The 23,242-nt window shown below is 41.5% G+C and overlaps 1 protein-coding gene across 1 annotated transcript in view; it reads right to left on the bottom strand.

Annotated features, from left to right (window-relative positions):
- csmd3b (CUB and Sushi multiple domains 3b) overlaps window positions 1-23,242 on the bottom strand; it is a 2,134,893-nt gene that overhangs the window by 150,582 nt on the left and 1,961,069 nt on the right. Inside the window, exons 46-47 of the mRNA XM_072277417.1 lie at window positions 15,784-15,897; window positions 11,293-11,481 (exon numbers count right to left, since the gene is read on the bottom strand). Of these exons, the coding sequence (XP_072133518.1) occupies window positions 11,293-11,481; window positions 15,784-15,897 (303 nt within the window). The remainder of the gene's footprint in view (window positions 1-11,292; window positions 11,482-15,783; window positions 15,898-23,242) is intronic.

Genomic DNA, 23,242 nt, shown 5'->3' with positions numbered 1-23,242 from the left:
ATCAATAGGTTCACACATCAAACATCTACTTTAGATCATGCAGCTTGTAACAAGTTTTGTATAATAAATAATTGAAGAGCTTCAATATAATTTACCACAAATTATTGAACTGAACATTCAAATTTTTTATATAACCTACATGTTGCAATGATATTGCATTAAAATTTTGATGAGACGTTTTGCCACAAATTAACTGAAGCAAATACATGTGAATAGACATCAATTTAATCAAATTTGCAAATTTTGTTTTTACAGGCCTATTATCAATATTTTAGTCAAAGACCCTTATTATGTGTTTTGCTGCTGCCTCAAAGTCAACAAATTTCATGGTAGGCACAAAATGCTGGTGGAATGCAACATGCCAGGCAGCATCTATAGGACAGTCAACGTTTTGGGGCAAGACTGTTCGTCAGGACTAGTGGATAAAAGAGGTAGGAAGAGATTTGAAAGTGGGAGGGGAAGGGTGAGACCCGAAATGATAAGAGAAGACAGGAGGGGGAGGGATGAAGTCAAGAGCTGGGAAGTTGAATGATAAAAGGGAAACAAGGCTGGAGAAGGGGGAGTATCATGAGATGGAAGGCCTTGGAAGAAAGAAAGGGGGAGGGGAGCACCAGAGGGAGATGGAGAACAGGCAAGGAGTTATTGTGAAAGGGAAAGAGAGAAACAAAAATAATAATAAATAATAAATTAGGGATGGGGTACGAAGGGGAGGAGGGGCATTAACGGCCATGATACTCCCCCTTCTCCAGCCTTGTATTTCTTTTGCCAATCAACTTGCCAGCTCTTGGTTTCATCCATCCCTCTCCTGACTCTCCTATCATTTCGGGTCTCCCCCTTCCCCTCCCACTTTCAAATCTCTTACTATCTCTTTTTTCCGTTAGTCCTGACAAAGGGTCTCGACCCAAAACATTGATTGTACCTCTTCCTATAGATGCTGACTGGCCTGCTGCGTTCCACCAGCATTTTGTGTGTGTTGCTTGAATTTCCAGCATCTGCAGATTTTCATGATATATGCCGACAGCATAATTATGCCTAATTTTTCTAGACTTTTCTAACTATTCAAATATGCCTCTTAATATCTTGAAAAATTTATTTAAGTTATTGTATAGTTTTCTAAATTTCAGAAATACTACTCTAATTTATCAATGTATGCATTCTACTAGACTTCCTAATCATTTTGCATACTTTCCGTGGACTACTGAGAGAATAAACAGTCCTTTTTTATGCTTTTCTATGTCACAGGAGGAAATTTGGCCATCAAGTCCATGCTAGTTCAAGGGCAACTTCATCCATTCCATTCACCCATTCATTTCTCTACAACATGTTCTGACGTAAAAATATAAGAACTAGAGAAGGAGCCGGCCATCTAGCCTGTCAAGCCTGTTTTGCCATTCAATAAGATCATGGCTGATCAGACCATGGTCTCAGCTCCACCTACCTGCCTTTTACCCATAATGGTGGAGCAGGCTCGGTAGGCTGAATGGCGTAAGTTTGCTCCTATGTCTTATGGTCTTAGTTCCCCTGCAATGCAATAATCTATCTAACTGTGCTGGCTTTGGCCTGTCTTGTCATATGCCTCCGGATACTCCATAATCTCATCCCTAACAATCGTTTCCAACAACTTCTCAATCACTAATGTCAAGCTAACAGGTCTATAGTTTCCTTTCTGCTGCCTCCCACCCTTCTTAAATAGAGGAGTAACATTTGCAATTTTCCAGTCACCTGGTACAATGCCAGAATCTATCGATTCTTGAAAGATCATTGTTACTGCCTCTGCAATCTCTCCAGCTACTTCCTTCAGAACCCAAGCATGCATTCCATCAGGTCCAAGAGATTTATCCACCCTCAGACCATTAAGCTTCCTGAGCACCTTCTCATTCGTAATTTTCACTGCACATGCTTCACTTCCCTGACACTCTTGAGAGTCCAGTACACTGCAGATGTCTTCCACTGTGAAGATTGATGCAAAATATGCATTTATTTCCTCTGCTACCTCTGCATCTCTCATTACAATATCTCCAGCATCATTTTCTATTGGTCCTATATCTACCCTCAACTCTCTTTTTCCTTTAATATACTTAAAAAAGCTTTTGGTATCTTCTTTGATATTAGTTGCCAGCTTCTTTTCATAATTCTTTTTTTTTTTCCTACTGACCTTCTTAATTTCCTTCTGCAAGTTTTTAAAAGCTTCCAAATCCTCTATCTTTCCACTAGCTTTGGCTTCCTTGTAGGCCCTCTCTTTTGCTTTAACTTTGGCTCTGACTTCACTTGCCCTTCTTCCTTTTGAAAATTTCTTCATGTTTCAAATATGTCTGTCTTGCACTTCCTTGGCTTGGCAGAACAACAAACAACAAAACAGCAGCAGTGTCTCGGCTTGAAACGCCAAATGCTTATTCCCATTCATAGATGCTGCCTGACCTGCTGAGCTCCTCCAGTACATTATGCATATTGCTCTAAATTTCCAGCATCTGCAATACTTTTTGTGTTTAAAACAGCAAAATAAGCCTCAGTTCTCCCTCCTGTCCAACCACCCACATACATAGGCAGTCCTCCAAACCCAAGAGAGGCTTTCTTCAGTTTCCAGCCTCCAGTGGACTCAAACTCTCAGACACTGGCCGTTTGACTTCCCCAGTGGACTCACAGAGTTTTGCAGACTCGAGGCTTCAGCCATCAGGACTCGACTTACAGACTTCTGATCGACCTTCCATCTTTGGTATCAATCCTGGGACTTGCCGATGACGACGGATAAGAATCCCAAACACTTGGCCTCGAATTTTCGACATACAAATGAGAGGGCCCTAAGCACTAGGCCTTGAACTCCAGTCCCGTTGACCCATGGACTAAGGGGCTGCTAGCCTTCATTCCTCTTGTCAACATGGAACTCTGATCTGAGAACCCACCAACAACCTGCGGGCCCCTGAGGGGTGGGGGGGGGCAAGCATCATCTTTTCAATGTTTTTGCTGTGCCACAACCGTCTGCAGTTTTTGCTAAATTCTGCTGCATGCCATTCACAAGAACGATCCCCTTATCATGAGAAGGTAGGTTATGGTGGGAAGGCAGCTGTATGGGGGTGAGTGGGATCCGGGATCAGCCATGATGGAATGGTGGATTAGACTCGATGGGCTGGATGGCTTAATTCTGCTTCTATGGCTTATGATCTTATGACCATTAAAGGCTTGCAAGAACAAAAAAATTCTTGAGTGTATTAACTCTCACTTGTAGAAGCCAGCTTGTTATAGTTAGGTTGAAAAGAAAGGGAGAGACATACCGTGAATTTATGACAAAGTTAAGAATTTCATAGAAATTACTATTTATGAATTATCTAAATAATCTTGATGAGAAATTGATTTTGAGAAAATCCTGTTATTTTTTTCTCAATGGGGGTTGTCTCAAGAGACACTGCAAGTTCTATCAAGTGCATGACTTGTTCTCCTGTAATCTGAAAAAACAAGTTTCATGAACGCTCCTATTTAATGCTTGAAGTACTCCTCAAAAGGAAGTGTACGATGCAAGTTGCGTTGTCAACAAAGCCAAAAATATTCACTGATGCACAGTGTCAGTCTATTTGGTTATGTATTCAATAAGCAAAATGACCTTGTCTCCATGCATGTTTGTTGCAATTAGCATTTAAATTGCATTATATTTTTCTGCCTAAAGATACTCTACCTCTCTGTGTCAAAATGGCTTTGTTGCAAATAAGTTTTGCTCAACGCCATCTGAGATGTTTTTAAAATGTCTGAGTTTATTCTACTTCTTTGGATAAAAGAAAAAAGCCCCTTTAAATAATTCAGCATCCTGGAACGTTACAAATCATTCTTTGGATACATAATTAAAAAAGCAATAACTTGCAAATTATCAAAAGGTCTATTACAATTGAAGGTGAAGAAAGGTTGTTTGATCTTTCAGATCTTAATATGAATCGGAATTTGAGGACACCACTAGATTACAACAGCTCTCTTCGTTCTGTGACCTAATGGTCAAGATCTATTTCTGACGTGCAACTTCCAATAGTATTTTAGGTCTTTTGTCTTGTTCTTCAGTGAATGTACAAAAATATACTAGGGAGGGGATTGCTATCATGGGTCTCAGCCTGAAACATCGACTGTTTACTCTTTTCCATAGATGCTGCCTGGCCTGCTGAGCTCCTTCTGCATTGTGTGTGTGTTAGAGTAGGATTTTAGTACTTACTCTTGTGCTTGCATTGTAATTAACAGGTAACAGAACAGTGAATAAGTGGTATTCAGTTATTTGTCTCTTGTGTTTTTACTAGGTGAGCCGATAAGTGAAGATGGGCTCTTCTTGACTAATGGAGAACAAGACAGAAAACCTGAGAACAGGAGTGTTGTTGGAGTCAGATATAAGGAACTGCTCTATAGATATGAGACATGCTTCAGCACCCCCAACTCTCCAGACACCTTGCTTCAGTCTGAGGTCACAAAAAGGAAGGGTGATAAACTTCAAGATAAACTCGTCATGGTACTCAGATGTGACAGCCCTGTCTCATTCCTGGTTTCTGGGTTTGCAACATCTGGCAATTAAGTGCCAACTGCTCTGCTGACTAGGAAAGTTCTCTGGTGTCATCTTGATTGCAGCATACATCCCTCCTCAGAGGGAAATCAAAATAACACTTGGGGGATTGAGAGCGATGTTCAACAAACACAAAACAACATACCTGGTGCCTTCCTTGTCATCTCTGGGGACTTCAGCCAGGCAAATCTGAAATACTTCTGCCGAACTATTATCAACGTGTCAGCTTCAATACCAGTCAACCAAGCACACTAGAGCACCATCAAGAATGTCGACTGTTCCATCCCTCGCCCACACTTTGGGATATCTAACCACCTGGCTGTACTTTTTTCTTCCTGTGTACAGGCAGAGACTGAAAAGTGTGGCCCATGAAGACTTAGCCAATGGGGCAGTGAAACAAACACTGTGGTATAGACATGAAATGTGGCTCACCCACAACTTTCTGGACATGGCACTCCAGTCTATCAGTGCTTCAACTCCATGGACTGGGCCTTGTTCGAGGATTTGTTAGTGCACCTGAATGAATATGCCACAATCACTAGTGACTTCATAAAAAACTGAATGGAGAATAGTAGGATCTTCAAAAAAACTCCACGTCTTCCCCAACCAGAAGCCCTAGCTGAATTAGAAGATTCATAATCTACTGATCTGTGATATTCATGACAGATGACACAGTACAAGAGTCCTACAGTACAAGAGGTTCAGGTATTGACTCCAGATGGCCATCATGAACTTGAAGATACAATTGTAAGAACAGGTGGCACAGGGGCAAATTCCAGATGAGGCTGATGCCTTTTCTGTCTGCTTTGAAAGGAAGAACACAATAGGGTGATTATTTATGATAAATGCATGAAGGATTATCCTCTGCTGGCGGTACTATTTTCTTCCATTCAATTTCACTGACATCGATGAAACCAAAATGCAGGGAAAAAATGCAACAGACAACAAATATTATCATGTGCATTTACCCTTTGAACAGGACACTCAGGAGATCAAAAAGTTAAAAGGTTCTTAGACAGGCAAAACAAGCAGTAGGAGACAGAAGCGGGGAACAGGTAAGTCGATCAGGAAAATTGACCCCATCGCAGAGGAGTTAACTCAATACGAAGCACACTGTTGGAAAACAAAGCAAAACTTGGCGAATACATGGACAAATGAAAGACTTTCATGAATCGATGTTAACTCCTCACTGAGGCAGGAGCTAGTATTATAGATATACGAGGGGTGATTGATAAGTTTGTGGCCTAAGGTAGAAGGAGATGAGTTATACAGCTCTTGTTACATGCACATGCGGTTCAACTCTTTGAGTGATTATGCAGAAAGTTTGAAGTTAATAACTCATCAGGGGTGATTGATAAGTTTGTGGTCTAAGGTAGAAGGCGATGAGTTATTAACTTCAAACTTTCTGCATAATCACTCAAAGAGTTGAACTGCATGTGCATGTAATGAGAGCTGTATAACTCATCTCTTCTACCTCAGGCCACAAACATATTAATCACCACTGCTGTGGACACTTTCTGGAGGTCCAAGATCCGTATGCCCCATGACCGCTGGACTAAGTGTGTAAATGTTGGAGGGGACTATGTTGAAAAATAAACGTGCTAGGTTTTCTAAAATTGACTCCTTCTACCTTAGGCCCACGTAGATCAATGTTCAAAGTGCAAAGTGAATTTATTAAAAAAATGCACATAACATCACCATATTTTCTTGTGGGCACTCATAGTAAATACAAAGACACAACAGAATCAATGAAAAAATGTACACAGCAAAGACAGATAAATGACAACGTGCAAAATACTACAAACTGTACAAATACAAAAACAATTACAATAATAAATAAATATTGAGAACATGAGTGTAGAGTCCCTGAAAATGTGTCTATAGGTTGTGGAATCATTGTTGAGTTTTGGAATGTTAGTACAGTGCTGGGATGAATGAAGCTGAGTGAAGACAGCCCCTCTGGCAATAACCACAAAGTATCTCTCAGTATCAATTTGATCTCCGTGTATTTAATATTCTCTATATTTGGAACTTGGCTAGATCTGACAATTTCAAATTCATAGGGAAGGAACAATTTGTTTTGCTGAAATGTAGCTCACAATCTTTAATAATAGCAATAATTTTGATAAAGTACCTAGTTTGTTAATGTATCAAACTCGTATTGAAGTCCCATATGCATCTGCACAAAATCAAGCGCCTAGTGAATTAACTACTTACACAGGCTAAAAATAAAGCAGAGTAAGATTACCACCATGCACATTCAAGGGAAATCTTACTGAAATATGCTTTACTTTTAAATCACATGTGAACTCTGTTCTTCCAATGCATTTCAAATTACAAACAAAAACATTAATATTGAAACAGCTCATATGGTTTGTCATCATTCTCTTATAAATAAGCAAAAGTAATAGGTTTCTATTGATATCAAACCCAAGATTATTAGAATCCTATTCAATTTCAGCTCTGCCATGTCTACATGGGTAAAAGTTTCACATTATCCCAAAAGGTATAAGATACTAAATTTTCATTTATCCGTGCTTATTAAAGGCCGATTGTATAATGTAGCCTTAGCTTAAATCAGTACCGCTTTCAAACATGAGTCAGTATTTTCAATTTATTTGAATTATAGGGTCTTACAGAAATGGCCATACTGAAATTGGTGTAAGGAAAAATATATTACATGGAAAGAATTCACAAGTAAAACCACTGCAGAGTATAAGAACTACAAACATGATAGAAAATGCAGGTAAGAGTAGAGGAGAAAGTACAGAACAACACTGCTTAGAGAGTACAATCTTGGGGGATCGTCCTGTTAGACAGAAAGAATGACAATTGGTGAAGAGGAGTGGATTTGGCCATTTTAGCATATTGTCCTTGCAGCCACCATTTTGAGAACAGTTCAATGAACTAAGTCTTGCTCTGGGATAACTTAATCAGAGCAATTGAATGCGGACACAAGGAGTTTCAGCTAATGACCTGGTAAACACGAGACCATTCTCAGACAAGTAACTATTTATTATGTGAAGTAGCAGACTTGCAGAGGGGCAAACTGTAATCTCATTAGGTTCAGAGTCTGGGACACCTAGGTTGAACCAATCAAAGTTGAAAAGAACAAAAGGCACAAGGCTGAGGCTATAGGCCTCCCACTGGTTGTAGCCCTGGACTAGAGCCAATAAGATGACCCAGGTCAGTCAGGTGACCTCGAGCCAATGAGATGAAAATGTAACGCAAATATTTAAAAGTAAGGAGCTTTGAATGCAAAGCGGCAACAACTCTCCAGAGAACAACCAGTGTGGATCTAGAGTACCTTACAGGTGCATGAGGAACGCCAAGCTATCGTAGATTCCTTTCCCATGTATTCTCTGACTGTTCAGGGAAGGTCAGAAAACTTAGTAATTGTGTACATAGTTTGTGAAAATTCCCGTGCTCTTCCAGTGAGACAATAAAAGTATTTATTGGCAAATACAGATTCTCTCTGTGTCTAACTGATCATTATTACTAAGTGGTAAATCCTTGTAACAGTCCAGTCAGGTTATATAGATAGAACACAGAAACAAGATGGAAATGGTCACTTTGATGGCACTATATTATATAGACTCCTGGGTGGTCAACTGTAATTACAGCAGCAGATGAGAAGGGCGATTGCAGATAGCTGTAAGAATGGTGGGTTAGTGTTGATGGGATAGTTCATAATTTCTCAAATTGCAACTAGAATACCCATAGATCAAAGGATTGGGCGGGGTGGAATTTGTTAACTGTGTCCACAAAACCTTCCTTAATCAATATATGGAGGGAGAGAGATCTGGATCTTCTGTGAGGAAACAAGGTACAGCAATTGGCTGTAGGAAAGCACTTTGCAAACAGTGACCATATTTCTTTGAGTTCTAATATAATTTTGAAGATGATAGGACTGATTGACAGGTTAAAGGATTCAAAGTGGGACAGGATAAAGTTGTTTTAGGCATTAGGCAGAATCTTGTAGAGATTGTCTGGGCGAGACTCTTAGCAGGTAAAGGAATGTCTGGCAAGTGGGCGGCTTTTCAAAGATTCAAAGAACCTTTATTGTCAAAGTATGTATGCAGTAAACAACACTGAGATTTGTCTTCCCCACAGACAACCATGTAACCCATTCGAAGAAAAACATCAAACTCACCCTATGTGCAAAAACAAATCTTGCAAACAGCAACAAAAAAAACGAGCAAAAACACAAAATATAAAACGCAAAATTGAAAGAGTCACAGCATATTCAGTTCAGTGTTCGTTATCTGCAGGCCACCTCGATTCAAAATCACCCAAAATAGCAACAACAGAAAAATGAGTGACCAGAAACCAAGAACACATCATAAGTTGAACTACAGAGTCCAATCCACAAACCACATCGATTAAACTTTGTCCAAGTGCAGTGTCAAAATATCGGAGACAGCATGTTGCTGTCAGAGTTCAGGCTAAGGGAGACTTGTTTGTCAAGAGATGTTGAGGCTCTGGTCAGGAGCCATGATGGAGCAGGATTGATGGGCCTAAATATGGTACATGGAGCTTAGAAAAATAGAGGGCTATGGGTAAGCCTAGGTAGTTCTAAGGTAAGGACATGTTCGGCACAGTTTTGTGGGCACAGTACTGTGCTGTAGGTTTTCTATGTTCTAAATTTGCTCGTGTGTCTTATGGTCTTAGAAAGTAAAAAAAAATAAGAATTTTCAAAATCTCACTCTCATCCAGCATCAAAGTTGAAACAAGAAACCAGAAGCATCAGTGTGAGAGAGTTAACTACTCTTTATAAAGTGGAATATTTCTTCCTCACTAAAACAGTGCTAATATTTGCTTCTTGGCAAATGGACAAGTGAGAAAGGGAGTGTTGACTACAGCCCTGCCATTTCCAAACAGGTGTCCAAATTACAGTGAGATATGTGGAATATGTTAAAGAAAGTCTTGCACTTATACAGAAACTTTCATGAGCTCAGAATACTCTGAAACACTTCGCAATCGATGAAGTGATTTTTATACAAAGCCAAAGTGCCTTTGTAAGAAGTAAATGAATGTGAAGATTTTTTATCTACAATTCAGAACATTGATCCAAAGTACTTGCAAGCCACAGTGGCCACTAGCATGACTAAAAGCTTATGCCGCTGATCCCACTGGAAATTCTGGGATGGAAGCTGCTTTAAGTAATTTTATCATCAATAAATCTGTGTTCCATGACGGTTAGTAGCTTCTGGAACACCAGGAGGTCAAGGCAAAGATAATGCTTTCTCCTTCCTTTGTGAATAACTTGTGCGTCGCCATGTACTTCTATTTCAAGAAGTCTCTTTAGAAATGTATATAAAATTATTTGTAAGCCTTTAGGAATGCAAGTCACAGTCTTCAGGTGAATCTTCCGATGGTTCCTCCAACATGGCATCCAAAGAAATACAACTTATCCCAGTGGAAAATTGTTTTGCTCACTCCAGTTAACGTACATAATTAAGAAGTTCTTATCCACCACATCTTCAGTTCCACAGTACTACATTCATATGTTTGTTACAGTCAGAGGATTCTTCTCTCAACCGACTATTACGGGGCCTTCTCTGCAAGACTGGAACCCAATAGATCCAAGTTTTATTTGTTCTGGTGAATTCCTGCCTAGCAGGAACAGCAGATTAGCAGAGTTACTTACATACTGAATCTACTAGCACTCTTTTAGTATAATCAGTCAGATCAATATTCAAATTCAAGGAATGTTAAATGCATATTGATAAAGTAACTTATGGTCATGTTTCTCCTGCTGGTTCCCCAGAATGAGACTACATCTTTAAAACTAAAATCAAAATGGTATATTATTTGCTGATTGTGTTCATTAGGGAAGAGATTTACAGTTATATCTCAAACACAAGAAAATCTGCAGATGCTGGAAATGCGAATCAGCACACACAAACTGCCCTCACCCGCATCTCTTCCACTTCGCGCACGTCTGCCCTCACCCTATCCTCCCGCCGCCTCACCAGGGATAGGGACCCTCCTGTCCTCACCTACCACCCTAGCCTCTGCGTCCAGCACAAAGTTGTCTCTGTGTGAGGCATGCCAAATAATTTGCAAATTAACTTCTCTGAACATTTTACAAAGCTCAGAGCTGTGTCTGAAAGCAGTCATTTTCAGTTGAAGGTAAGGCTTTCTTGAACTCCAGCTATCCATGAGCAAAATGATTAATTATAATAGTCCCTTCCCCTCCATAGCTGCTGTCTAATCCACTGGGTTTCTCACATTACTTAATAATTTATGGTTCCTGATTAGACTTCTTGTCCTGACTCGAAGGAAAACAATATTTAATACATTTATGCATATACTTTTAAGAAAATTAATTAATTATTCCAGAGAGCATTTAATATTGATTAATTGGAATGCTTGTGATTCTTTACCACAAACAATATGAGATGACCCAATACAGTCTAAATGTCATCAAGCAGAAACATTAATCCTCCCTTCACAAAATCATCTGTGGAGCTTTTCCAATATGTTGCGTCTTAATTACCAAGGAAAAGTCACCTTGAGGGCATTTCACAATATAGATCATATTAATATTCAAACATATTTCTATTGACTGGGAGGTTGCAGGCAGAGAGATCTTCAAAGTCAGAAATACCTGAAGTTTAATGTTACAGGAAATCTTGATTCTGGTCTCTATTTCACTGCAGACACACATATTAAACTGATACCTGATAGGTGAATAATAGGTGAAAAACTAACAAGGAATTAAATCACGAGCAAGAATCTTCAAGATAATTTAACCTTACCATCAAAGACCTCCAGTTCATCAAATTCTTTCTCCGTCTGGAAAAACTCAAAGAACAAGGTGATGTTGTAACCCTTTTCCACAATAATGCTCCAAGCACATGTCTGGAAGTTCGGGTAGCTGTCTGGGTAGCCAGGGCTCAATATAACACCAGTTGAATCAGTTCTCACTTCATTGACTGGACATAACACTGAAAACAAGGCAGAATACAAAGCAATTACTTTTAAGATCATATGGACATCTTTACAGAATACTTACCATTGTGAATGAAACAGATGAAAACCTGAAATATATAATATATCTCAAGGATAAAAATTATTGGATCACCAGTGAACCGGCTAATAAGATGTGTAACAACAATTCTATTGATTGGCCATTTCATTTATGGAACCTGCTCTTATTAGAATCAGAATCAGGTTTAATATCACCAGTATATGTCTTGAAATTTGTTGTTTTTGCAGCAGCAGTACAATGCAATACATAATAATCAAAAAGGAAACTGTGAATTACAATAAGTGTGTGTGTGTGTATATATATATATATATATATAAAATAGTTACATTAAATAAATAGTGCAAAGATAAAAATAAAAAATTAGTGAGGTAGTTTTCATGGGTTCAATGTCCATTCAGAAATCGGATAGCAGAGGGGGAAGAAGCTGTTCCTGAATCCTCTCCACATCCACTCTATCGCGGCCTTTCAAATTTCGATAGGTTTCAATGAGGTTCCCACCTCATTCTTCTGAATTCCAGTGAGTACAGGCCCAGAGCCGTCAATTGGTCCTCATACGGTGTCCCTTTAACTTGTGGAGCATTCGCATGAACCTCTTCTGAACCCTCTCCAGTGTCAGCACGTCCCTTCTTAGATAAGGGGAACAACACTACTCACAATACTCCAAGTGAGGGCTTACCAATGCCTTATGAAGCCTCAGCATTACATCCTTGCTTTTATATTCTAGTCCTCTCAAAATGAATGTTAACATTGCATTTCCCTTCCTCACCTGGTGCCTTCCATTTGGTTTCCTCATACTCAACCTGCAAATTAAATTCTAGGGAATCCTGCACAAGGGCTCCCAAGACCCTTTGCAGCTCAGATTTTTGAATTATCTCTCCAGTTAGAAAATAGTCTACACTTTTATTTTTTCTTGCAAAGTGCATAACTATACATTTTACGACACTATTCCACCTGCCACTTTTTTGCCCATTCTCCTAATCTCTGTAATTCATTTTGCAGCCTTCCTGCCCCTCCACCTATCTCCGTATCACCCATGATATATCCTTTCAATTCAACTGAAAACAGTTAGAGATAAAAAGGTTTAACAATAATTTTTAAATTCTTTAAAAAATTCTTTAAAATGCATTAGTTATGCATTTCTCTAAATATAATGCTGCATTCTTCAGAACTTATTCTTGTGTTTTTGCTTCCGCGAACACATCGTGGAGAATGTGTACTGCTGTAATGTTTAAAAATCTGCCATTTTTAATTTCATAGCAGCAATAATGTATACTTGTGTCTAACATTGGTATGATTCCTGCATCTTTTCATGATCAAACCAGCAATCTTTTTCAAGTCATCGGTGGTTTGTACACAACACACATAAAAATTGCTGATGAACGCAGCAGGCCCAGGCAGCATCGCTAGGAAGAGGTACAGGTGACGTTTCAGGCCGAGACCTTTCATCCTGACGTCGACTGTACCTCTTCCCAGAGATGTTGCCTGGCCTGCTGCGTTCATCAGCAATTTTTATGTGTGTTGCTTGAAATTCCAGCATCTGCAGATTTCCTCGTGGTGGTTTGTACACAATGGTTTTCAGATTGCAGTGGTCTTCAGTGAGTGGGCTTTCTTGAGTAACCCATGACTATGGATTTATTGAGTACGTATAGAAACTCTTTCGGTAAGATGGCAGCACAATTACATTCAGCAGCCTCTTGGGGGCCAACCAAAGGTGCTTTTTCCTTTGTTAAGTGTGTTTTTATACATAGTAAGACTATCCTTGACTCCAATAACTAGGTGTACAGCAGGTCCACCACATCAGTGAGCTGCTCATTTTTAGGAGTAGCCAGCCGCTGGTTCAGAGGAGGCGAGGTGGGCTGTTGGGCCGCAGGAGAAGCTGGCTAGGTTCGGTAGAGCTGACCTGGGTGCAGATCGTGCTGCTGCTTGCTACTTGAGGGCAGTGGAGTGGGTGCTTTCAAGCTGCCACAAAGAAGGCATTAGTGAAACCGTGAGTGACTGCATTGGATGATTCTTTTATGAGCGCAAGACCCTGTTGCACATTGACTGCCACAGGCTTGCTTCCCTTGTTTGGTGGGAAGGCAGGCAGTGAGGTAGCAGTGTTGCCTTGGTTGTAGTGAGGACAAGACCTCAAGCCTCGGTTTTGCGTTGCAGCATGGCACCCGGGTTCGGTTCGAGGTGGCCTCTCCTGTTGGTGCCGCCCTTGAGTGTTGGAACAGTGGAATAACTGGCTGGACTGCTGGGGACCATCAATTTATGGGGCGTTGCTCAGGGTCTTGGACTCAAAATGTGCTTTCTTACGTGACTACGCTCTTTGTTCTCCTTTCCCATTATTTTGAATGCACATGCATGGTTTTGCACCTTGGTCACAGAGAAATGCTATCTCGCTCAGCTGTATCCATGTATGGTTTGAATGACAATCAAACTTGATTTAATTTAATTTCATCTCTGGCTTCCAGTTGGGGACAGGTGTCAATCTTAACCGACATTTTGATAACAATCTCTGCCACCTTCATCATGGATGATGTCTAGGTACTTCTAGTCTGGTCCTGTCATCCGTTCTTCCTGATTGGTTAAACTTCAACCAATCAGGTTTCTGCTGCCCCACCTTGTTTAAAATCATATTTCGATTCTTATTTTGAGCAAGACCTTCGTCTTTGTTAAAGTTTTTATTATCTAGTTTTATTTCAAAGGCTTCCTTCACCAAGCGGTCCCAAATGCTACAGGCACGCCACGGTAGTTTTGTGCCATCAAAGTCAATCCTATGGTCATTGTGTATGCAATGTTTTGCTACCGCAGATTTCTCCAGGTAACCCAAACGGTTGGACCTCCCATGCTCCAATATATGTAACCGGGTGACCGTTGGATCTTATTCAGTATCGTTAAAAGTGTACTTAGGCATCCATCCGGGTAGTGCTAGAATAGTTGTCTGTGCCTTTAAGGGAGAAGGTGATGTCATTACGCAAGCATGGGATAGTGGAGAGACCATTTTGCTTTCTGCTGAAGATGTGGTAGGGCGTTGGAATTGGGTTCCTCCCAGAGTGTGCTGGGCATGGTGAGGAAAGGTGAGCATTAATTGACGATATCCGTGTGAATTTGTTTATTCTTGTTGGCGAATTGAGAAAATCGGTAGTTTGACATGTTTTACATGTGGATGCTTTAGATTTTCTCGAGTAAATGACTCAACGCTGGATCGCGTGGCTTGGGCAAAGTTCCTCACCATCCAAGTAGGTCAGTCTTCCTGTAATTTAACTACCAGGCAATACCTTGTAAAAGTTCTGCTAAAGTGTACCTTTTGTCTAACTTTATTGTATCAGGACTGCTTGTGCATGTAGCCACGTAACGTGAATGTTTAGTCTCTGTTCCGAAGTTCAGCACAAGTGTACTAAAAAGTAGTAGATGTCTTAGATGAGATGTATTCACTTACATTTTTCACTGTTATGTATAAGATACAGGGTGGGTGGGATTCTAATGTTATTTGTATTGTGTTCCTTCAGGATTGCCACTACCGTATTAGTTCTGGTATTTTTATACTGCATACGCAACTCTGCCCAGTCACAAGGGTGCGGATCGAAAGTTAAACTGAGATTGTAATGGCAAGAACTGGTTGTAAGTTCGTTCATTTTGTTTTGCGGCCCTCTTCTGGCACATAAACATGTAAAACAGATAAAGGAATTAAAACCTGAAAAAGTATTTGTTGTCCTGAGTGTGTAATTTTCCCCAGGCTACAAAATATATGCTGCTCCGCATTCACAGGGAATCCTGTGAATGCCATCTGACCCATGTCCAGGTCACATTACTGAGTATGGCAGCAAGACAATGAATTTCACAGTTGTGTATGGTGACATAAATGTACCTTGGTGGTAAATTTGAACTTTGAAGAGTATGTTATAAAGTTAGCCTTCAATTAAGTTGTCAAATTCAGTGAGTTTTAAAGTTAATTCTTTGTAGACCTGAAGCTTTTAGCTGGAGGTTTCAGTTAAGTTCAATTGAAGAAAACATTTGCCATGTGTTTTTGCATGAGACTTAAACGCTTGGTTATTTAGCACACGTTCCCACTGGGGGATCCGGAGGGCTGCTGCTGAACCAACATTCCAAACAAGTCAATGACCAAGGCCAACAACAATGTCTCCATGGTGAAACTCTAAATTTGTTTAAATATCATTCTGAAACTTACAATCATAGTTCATTATTCACCTTAACAGGAATGTGCAGATTTGCGATAGCAGAAAAAGTAAGTGCAGGGACATGAGGTACTGACCTTCACAAGACGGAGGAGCAGCATCCATTTGTAAACGTTCTCCCAGTTTACAGGTAAGAATCTCATTGCCAATCAGCGTGAATCCTGGCAGACAATGGAATCTTATAAGGTCTCCTGTGGGGTAATTAGAAGAACAATTACATTTCAAATTGTAAACTCATAGCTTCCATTTCTGCATGAGAGAAATTTTTAATTTGATCTCAACTAATGTATTGGAAATGAAGTCTATATTGAATGCCCATGGCAATATCTATAAAAGAAGAGGCTTCCTAATAATGCTGCAGTACTCTCAGAGGTCACTTTGTTAGGTACCTCCCATATCTCATAAGGTGGCCACTGAGAGTAATACTCATGGTTTTCTCCTCTTGTAGCCCATCCACTTCCAGGATCAACATGTTGTATATTCAGAGGAGCTCCCCAGCACACCGCTGTTGAAACGCGTAGTTAGTTGAGTCACTGCTGCCTTCCTGTCAGCTTGAACCAGTCTGGCTATTCTTCTCTGACATCTCTCATTGATAAAAAGGCATTTTCACTCACAGAAATGCCACTCAATGGATGTGTTTTGTAGCATTCTCTGTAAAATGTAGGACTGTTGTGTGGGAAAGCCAGCAGTTTCTGATCAATGGTTTCCGCAGTTTCCATGATCAAAATCACTTCAATCACATTTCTTCCTCATTCTGATGTTTGGTCTGAATAACAACTGGTTGGACCATGTCTGTAGGCTTTTCTGCATTGAGCTGCTGTCTTATGATTGGTTGATTAGATATTTGCATTAACGAGCAGATGGACCTAATAAAGCAGCCAATGAGTGTACTGGACTCTCTTAAGAATTGCTTACAACTAGTTGACATAATAAACGTCTGAGGGTAGGTGAACTGTTTAGAGACCAAAGAACTATCAGATAGAAGAGGCAGAAGTCATGAGAGAGTGGAAGATGGGGAAGTGGAATTCAGCAAAATGGAAATGGAGTGCTGCATCATGGGATAGCTTGACAGTCCATAACACAGGATTGTAGTTCTGGGATTTCTTTGAGGAGTGAGAAATCCACAGCTGATTGTAAAGTCATAGAGCACTCCAGCACAGAAACAGGCCCTTCAGCCAAACTGTTATTCTACCTGGTCCCATTGACCTGCACCTGGACCATAGCCCTCCATAGCCATAAAGTGCTTATTCTATCTCAACATACAAACTGTATGGAGGCGGGAGTACGTCATAAATGACTGATTGGTCTGATGGTGTCCAGGAGGGAATGGATGATTGTTAAGCAGAAGTAATTAGTAATGTTGGCGCCTGCTGGTGATTGGTGGGGAGCAAACTATTTATAAGGGGGTAGACTTGTGACTGTTAGCAAATTACTTGGCAAATTAATGGAGAAATTACTTTAATCAGAGGGTAGTAAATCTGTGGGATTTGTTGCCACGAGCGGCTGTGGAGGCCAAGTCATTGGGTGCATTTAAGGCAGAGATAGGTTCTTGATTAGCCAGGGCATCAAGGGGTATGGGGAGAAGGCAGTGAAGTGGGAATGACGGGAAGAATTGGATCAGCCCACGATTGAATAGCGGAACAGACTCAATGGGCCAAATGACCTACTTCTGCTCCTATATCTTATGGTCATATGGCAGTCAATCTTGTTCACAAAGCAAAATTGACGGATGGAGAAAACACTCTCCCACTCTTTCTGGTCACAGGGAACATTTTAAAAACCACTGAATTCTTAGACTTAGACCATAAGACTATAAGACATAGGAGCAGAATTGGGTCATCTGGCCCATCGAGTCTGCTCCGCCATTCAAACATGGCTGATCCTTTTTTAACTATCTCCTCCTCAATCCCAGTTCTCGGCCTTCTCCCTGTTACCTTTGATGCCATGTCCAACCAAGAACCTATCAATCTCTGCCTTAAATACACCCAACAACCTGGCCTCCACAGCTGCATGTGGCAACAAATTCCACAAATTCACCACCCTTCGGCTCAAGAAATTTCTCTGCATCTGTTTTAAAAGGGTGCCCCTCTATCCTGAGGCTGTGCCCTCTTGCCCTAGATTCTTCCACCATGGGAAACATCCTTTCCACATCTACTCTGACTAGGCCTCTAAACATTCAAAAGGTTTCAATGAGATCCCCCCTCATCCTTCTGAATTACAGTGATTACAGACCCAGATCTATCAAACATTCCTCATTTGATAACCCTTTCACTCCTGGAATCATCCTTGTGAACCTCCTCTGGACCCTCTCCAATGCCAGCACATCTTTTCTAAGATGAGGGGCCCATAACTGTTCAAGTACTCAACGTGAGACCTCAGCAGTGCCTTATAAATCCTCAGCAATACATCCTTGCTCTTGTATTCTAGACCTCTTGAAATGAATGCTAACAAGGCACTTGCCTTCCTCACCACCGACTCAGCCTAAAACCCGTGCAGACAACATCCACAGCTCTACCTTCATTAATCGCCCATGTCACCTTAAAAAAACTCAATCAGGGCTGGCTGGTGGTGCAACGACATCGGCGCCGGACCCAGAAGCGGAGGTTTTTGGGTTCAAAATTATTCGGGTCCGCTCCCAAGTATGCTTTCCATCCTGCCGGGTTGAGTGTCGAGATCGCAACTCGACCTCGTAAAATAAAGGGAAAATACTGCGAAAATGTCTGTGTGAGGAACGGCATGCCACACAGTCGCTCCCTCTCTCTCTCTCTCTCTCTTGCTCCGCGCCTTGTAAAAGCCATGAAAAAGACATCACAGACACACACATGGACACGCAGACACACATGCACAGATGCACACGCACAGACTCGCACGCATGCAGGCACACGCCAAAAAAAAAACTCAATCAAGTTAGTAAGACACAACTTGCCCCACACAAAACCATGCTGGCTCCCTCTAATCAGGCCAGGGTTTTCTAAATGCCTTGGGATTCTATTTAATGCTACTTTCCAAAGACTTTTCATGGCCTCTCCTGGCTTTCCTAATTCCCTTGCTATTACCTTGCTCCTGCCTGCTTTTACTGGCCCTGATATATATGTTCCTCTTTATCCCTCCACTTTCTGAGCTGGTGCTCTGCTTCCCTGCCAGACTAGTTTAGATCCTGCCGAATAGCACTAGCAAATCTCCCGGCTAGGATACTGGTTAGGTGCAACCCGTCAGTCATGTACAGGTCACCCCACCCCAGAAAAGGTTCCAATGATCGAACAGTCTGAAACCCTGCCACCTGTACCAGCTCCTCAGCCACTCATTCATCTGTACTATCATTCTATTCCTGCCTTGACTAGCACGTGACACCAGGACTAATCCAGAGATGACTACCTTAGAAGTCCTGTTCTTCAGCCTCGTTCCTAACTCCCCATACTCACTGCGCAGAATCTCTTCCCCCTTTCTACAGATGCCATTGGTGCGAACGTACAACACAACCTCTGGCTGCTCACCCTCCCTCTTGAGAATATTCTGCATCCGCTCTGAGACATCCTGGATACTAACACCCGGGAGGCAACACACCGTCCTAGCATCTCTTTCATATATTCAAACTATGTTGCTTGACGATGCAAATGGCACATATCACTGGGTATTTCAGTGTACGTATGAAAAATAAAGCTGGATGTTAACATCCAGCCTCCTAGATCAAAATGATCATCAGCCTCACCTCCCACTTTCCAAACAACCACCAGATGGAAACATGGTGAAATAAGATGCTCTTCCAGATTTACTGCTTTCAAATTTTGATGTGACTCAAGTTGGTTTAAAATCATCTTATAGGTGTTTAATTTGGAAATATGAACTTATGCCAAAAATAAATCAACGGCAGTAATAGAATCTTATTTGAGAAACTGAGTAGGGCAGCAAAAGGAAAATACAAGGAATGCAATGTAAATTCTGGAATCATAAAGAAATATCTATATGTAGGTGTACAAGATGACAAGCGGCATAGACCGAGTAGATAGCCAACGGCCTTTTTCCCAGCATGGAAATGGCTAATACCAGGGGGCATAACTTTAGGGTGATTGGAGGGAAGTATAGGGGGGATGCCAGCGCTAAGTTATTTTTCACGCAGAGTGGAGGGTGCACCAAACACACTGCTAGCGGTGATGGCAGAAACAGATATATTAGGGGCATTTACGAAACTCTTAGCAAGGCACATGGATGACAGATAAATGAGGGACTATGGATGAGAGAAAGGGTACATAGATCTTAGAGAGTTTAAAACATCAATCAGCACAACATCATGGCTGAAGTTGTGCTGTACTGTTCTAATATTCCATGTTCTATATCCCGGTTTTTAAAGGGCTCAGGATCCCGTCATCAAATCTGGACTTCAAGGTGTTCGGGACCCCTTCAAGGACAAATTCTGAAATCAATGCCGAAGATCAAAGCCCCATTGCTTATCCAAAAATCCAGAAGTTGAGGGCTGATGGCTGAAGCCCTGGGTCTGCTGTCCATTGGGGAAGTCAGAGGCCTGATGTTGGTTGGCGAGTCCATGAGTTCATCGGAGGCTGGAGGTCGAGAGATGTGTTGCTCTGGGGTCGAAGGACTGTCATTGTGGGTGGATCGTAGAGAGGCAATGTGTAGAACTTTGCTGGTCTGACGAACATTATGGCCTTGAAATGCTGGTGTCGAATGCTTGTGGGCTGCCCCCAATGTATCCTCATGTTGGGTTGGTTTTTAACGCATTTCACTGCGTGTTTCAATGTATGTGTTGCAAATAAATAAATCTGAATCTGAAGGGAAATGATGACTAAAAGTGGTAAGCAGAAATGCTGGAAAAATAATGGGACTTTTCCAAAGGAGGTTACTTGCATCAGATTTCGGGGTGCCCCGGATGAATAATGAGCGAAAAAAAACAAACCAATATGAAAGAGCTGGCATGAGGGGAAGTCAATACTGAATATTGAATGGTCTAGATAGAAGAGACTTATGAGGGATGCTTTCAATAGTGGGGAGTCTGGGACCAAACAGCATAGCCTCAGAATAGAAGGACGTCCCTTTAGAGCAGAGGTTTCCAAACTGGGGTCAACTGACCCCTTGGTTAATGGTAAGACTCCAAGGCATAAAAAAGTGTAGAAAATCCTGCTTCAGAGCAACAATGATTTTGCCACAGGGTGGTGAATCTGTGAAACTGATTGCCAGAAATGGCTGTACTGTCATTGGGTACACTTAAAGCGGAGGGCGATTGTTTCTTGATTTTTAAGGGTGTTAATGGTTACGGGAAGAAGTCACGAGAATGGGGTTGAGAGGAATAATAAATCAGACATGATGGAATGGTGGAGCAGACTTGATGGGTCAATTATGTCTTTTGGTCTAAGTCATTCAGTCTGCTATACCTGACTATACATGAGAAATAAGCATGCTGTGGGACAGCAGCAAGGCAAGAATTAATGTGCTCCTCAGTGCCGCACATATTTCCTGGCATAAAAAATGGGAAGTGAATTCCCTCACTCTCAGCAAGGTATCATTGAAAACAACCACTGCCATGTTTGAAAGCGTGATTTCTTAATACTCAAAACACATGCAACAGATTCCTTCAGAGACCAGGTGACAGCCGAGGGACAGCAAGCAGATGCTGAGGTGCTCTTGTGTTGCTAGGGACTTTCTCAACGGGACCACCGAAGGCAAAGAGAGACCCAAGAGGCATCTGTTCACTCGCTTTACTCTACATTGTGTGCACACTGGGGTCAGCCGCATAATGAAAGCTTCATAGTTGCTTTCTGGATAACAGCTGTTGATCTATATAATTATGTTTATGGGATTAAACCACCTGAACAGTAGCTGACTATAAACCTTTGCTCTCGGTGTAGGCCATTGGTTTGAAAAGTGAAGCTAGATGTGCACCAAGTGTGAACCTGCCCACAAGGGGGCCACGTCCTGGGCCTTAAGTTTTATCTCTTTTCCTGCTGATATCTTTACGCATCAAATACGAATACTACACACAGGTTAGGTTACTTTAGGTTCCTGATGCCCTCCATTGCTCGGGTTTGACCATGGATGTTGGGTCCTAGCTGTCTATGTGATACAGAGGCCAGTATGCAACCCAGAGCAAGCTGTTACACATGTAGCAAACTGCCCCTCTCCACGCAGCTGATGAATCAAAAGGAACGGCAGAGGCCAATAAAGTTTGGCACCAGCAGTGTCTCAGGAGTTGCCATTCAGCGCTGAAGTCAATGTAGGATTGCCCCTGGGACTCCAGTTCTGGAGCTTTCCTCGGGGTTTACTCCCGAAGACTTCCCCATCAGTGGGTACAGCCACAAGGCAGTGGAGGTTTGAGATCAGAGTTTTCCCTCCCCTAGATGAGCTGATAAGCCCCATCTGCCCAAAGCGACTGGTTTTAAGGTGCCTGCAACCCGCCTTTGCCCCTTCTGCTGTGAATAGAAACTGTTCTGCCGGGCTTAGTACCTGAGCCACGCATGAGGGACAGGAGCTGGGCTTGGTTATACAGGCTATTTGAGATGCATGTCATTGATAGGTATTGGGAGCTTATCCCCACTATTACCCCCAGCTATAACATTAGGTTCCATCCTTTTGTAATGCAGATGCTAATGGGGCAACTGTTTCCTGAAGTGCCCTAAAATGACATGGTAGGCATTTACAATTCAAACTGTGAGAGTTGTTTTTTTTTAAGGAAATAAATGCTCCTCATCTAAGTTTTGTCCCAGTCATTCGTTCTGAAGAAATGGTAAGTTGGTAGAATTCCTTAGTACTATTGCATGCACTAAGGTACAGTGAAATACTTAACTTGCATACTGTATATAAGACCATAAGATATAGGAGCAGAATTAAGCCATTGAGTGCTCTGCCATTCCATAATGGCTGATTTATTATCGCTGTCAATCCCCCTCAATCCCATTCTTCTCCTTCTTCCCATAATCTTTGATACCTTTACTAATCAAGAACCCGTCAACCTCTGCTTTAAATATTCCCGATGACTTGGTCTCCACAGCTGTCCGTGGCAATGAAATCCACAGATTCAGCATCCTCTGGCTGAAGAAATTTTTCCTTCTCTCTGTTCTTTGTATCTGAGGCTGTGCCCTCTGACCCTAGACTCTCACACAACAGGAAACATTCTTTCCATGCTCTTGTAAACACAAAATAATCTGCAGATACTGGGGTCAAAGCAACACTCACAACACGCTGGAGGAACTCAGCAGGTCAGGCAGCATCCGTGGAAAAGACTGGTCAATGGATCGGTCGACCTTTTGGGCTGGAACCCTCACTATCTGGGCCTTTCCATATTCATTTCTTTGCAACAGTGTATTGAGATAGTACAAGGTAAAAAGAGTAACAGAGTGAAGAGGAAAGTGCTTATAGTACAGAGACAACGTGTCCAGAGACAATTTACAAGGTCATAATAAATGTGAGCTACATTGTTTGATTTATTTTCTGCGACTTGGGGATCACAGCAAAGGCCAGTATTGATTGCACTTCCCTACTTGTCCTTAAGGAAGTGGCGCTATGCCAACTTCAACTGCTAGTGAAGGT

This window comes from Mobula birostris, chromosome 1, assembly GCF_030028105.1.
Source record: "Mobula birostris isolate sMobBir1 chromosome 1, sMobBir1.hap1, whole genome shotgun sequence".
In the NCBI taxonomy this organism is placed as follows: domain Eukaryota; kingdom Metazoa; phylum Chordata; class Chondrichthyes; order Myliobatiformes; family Myliobatidae; genus Mobula; species Mobula birostris.
This window is presented reverse-complemented; position numbering and strand designations above follow the sequence as displayed.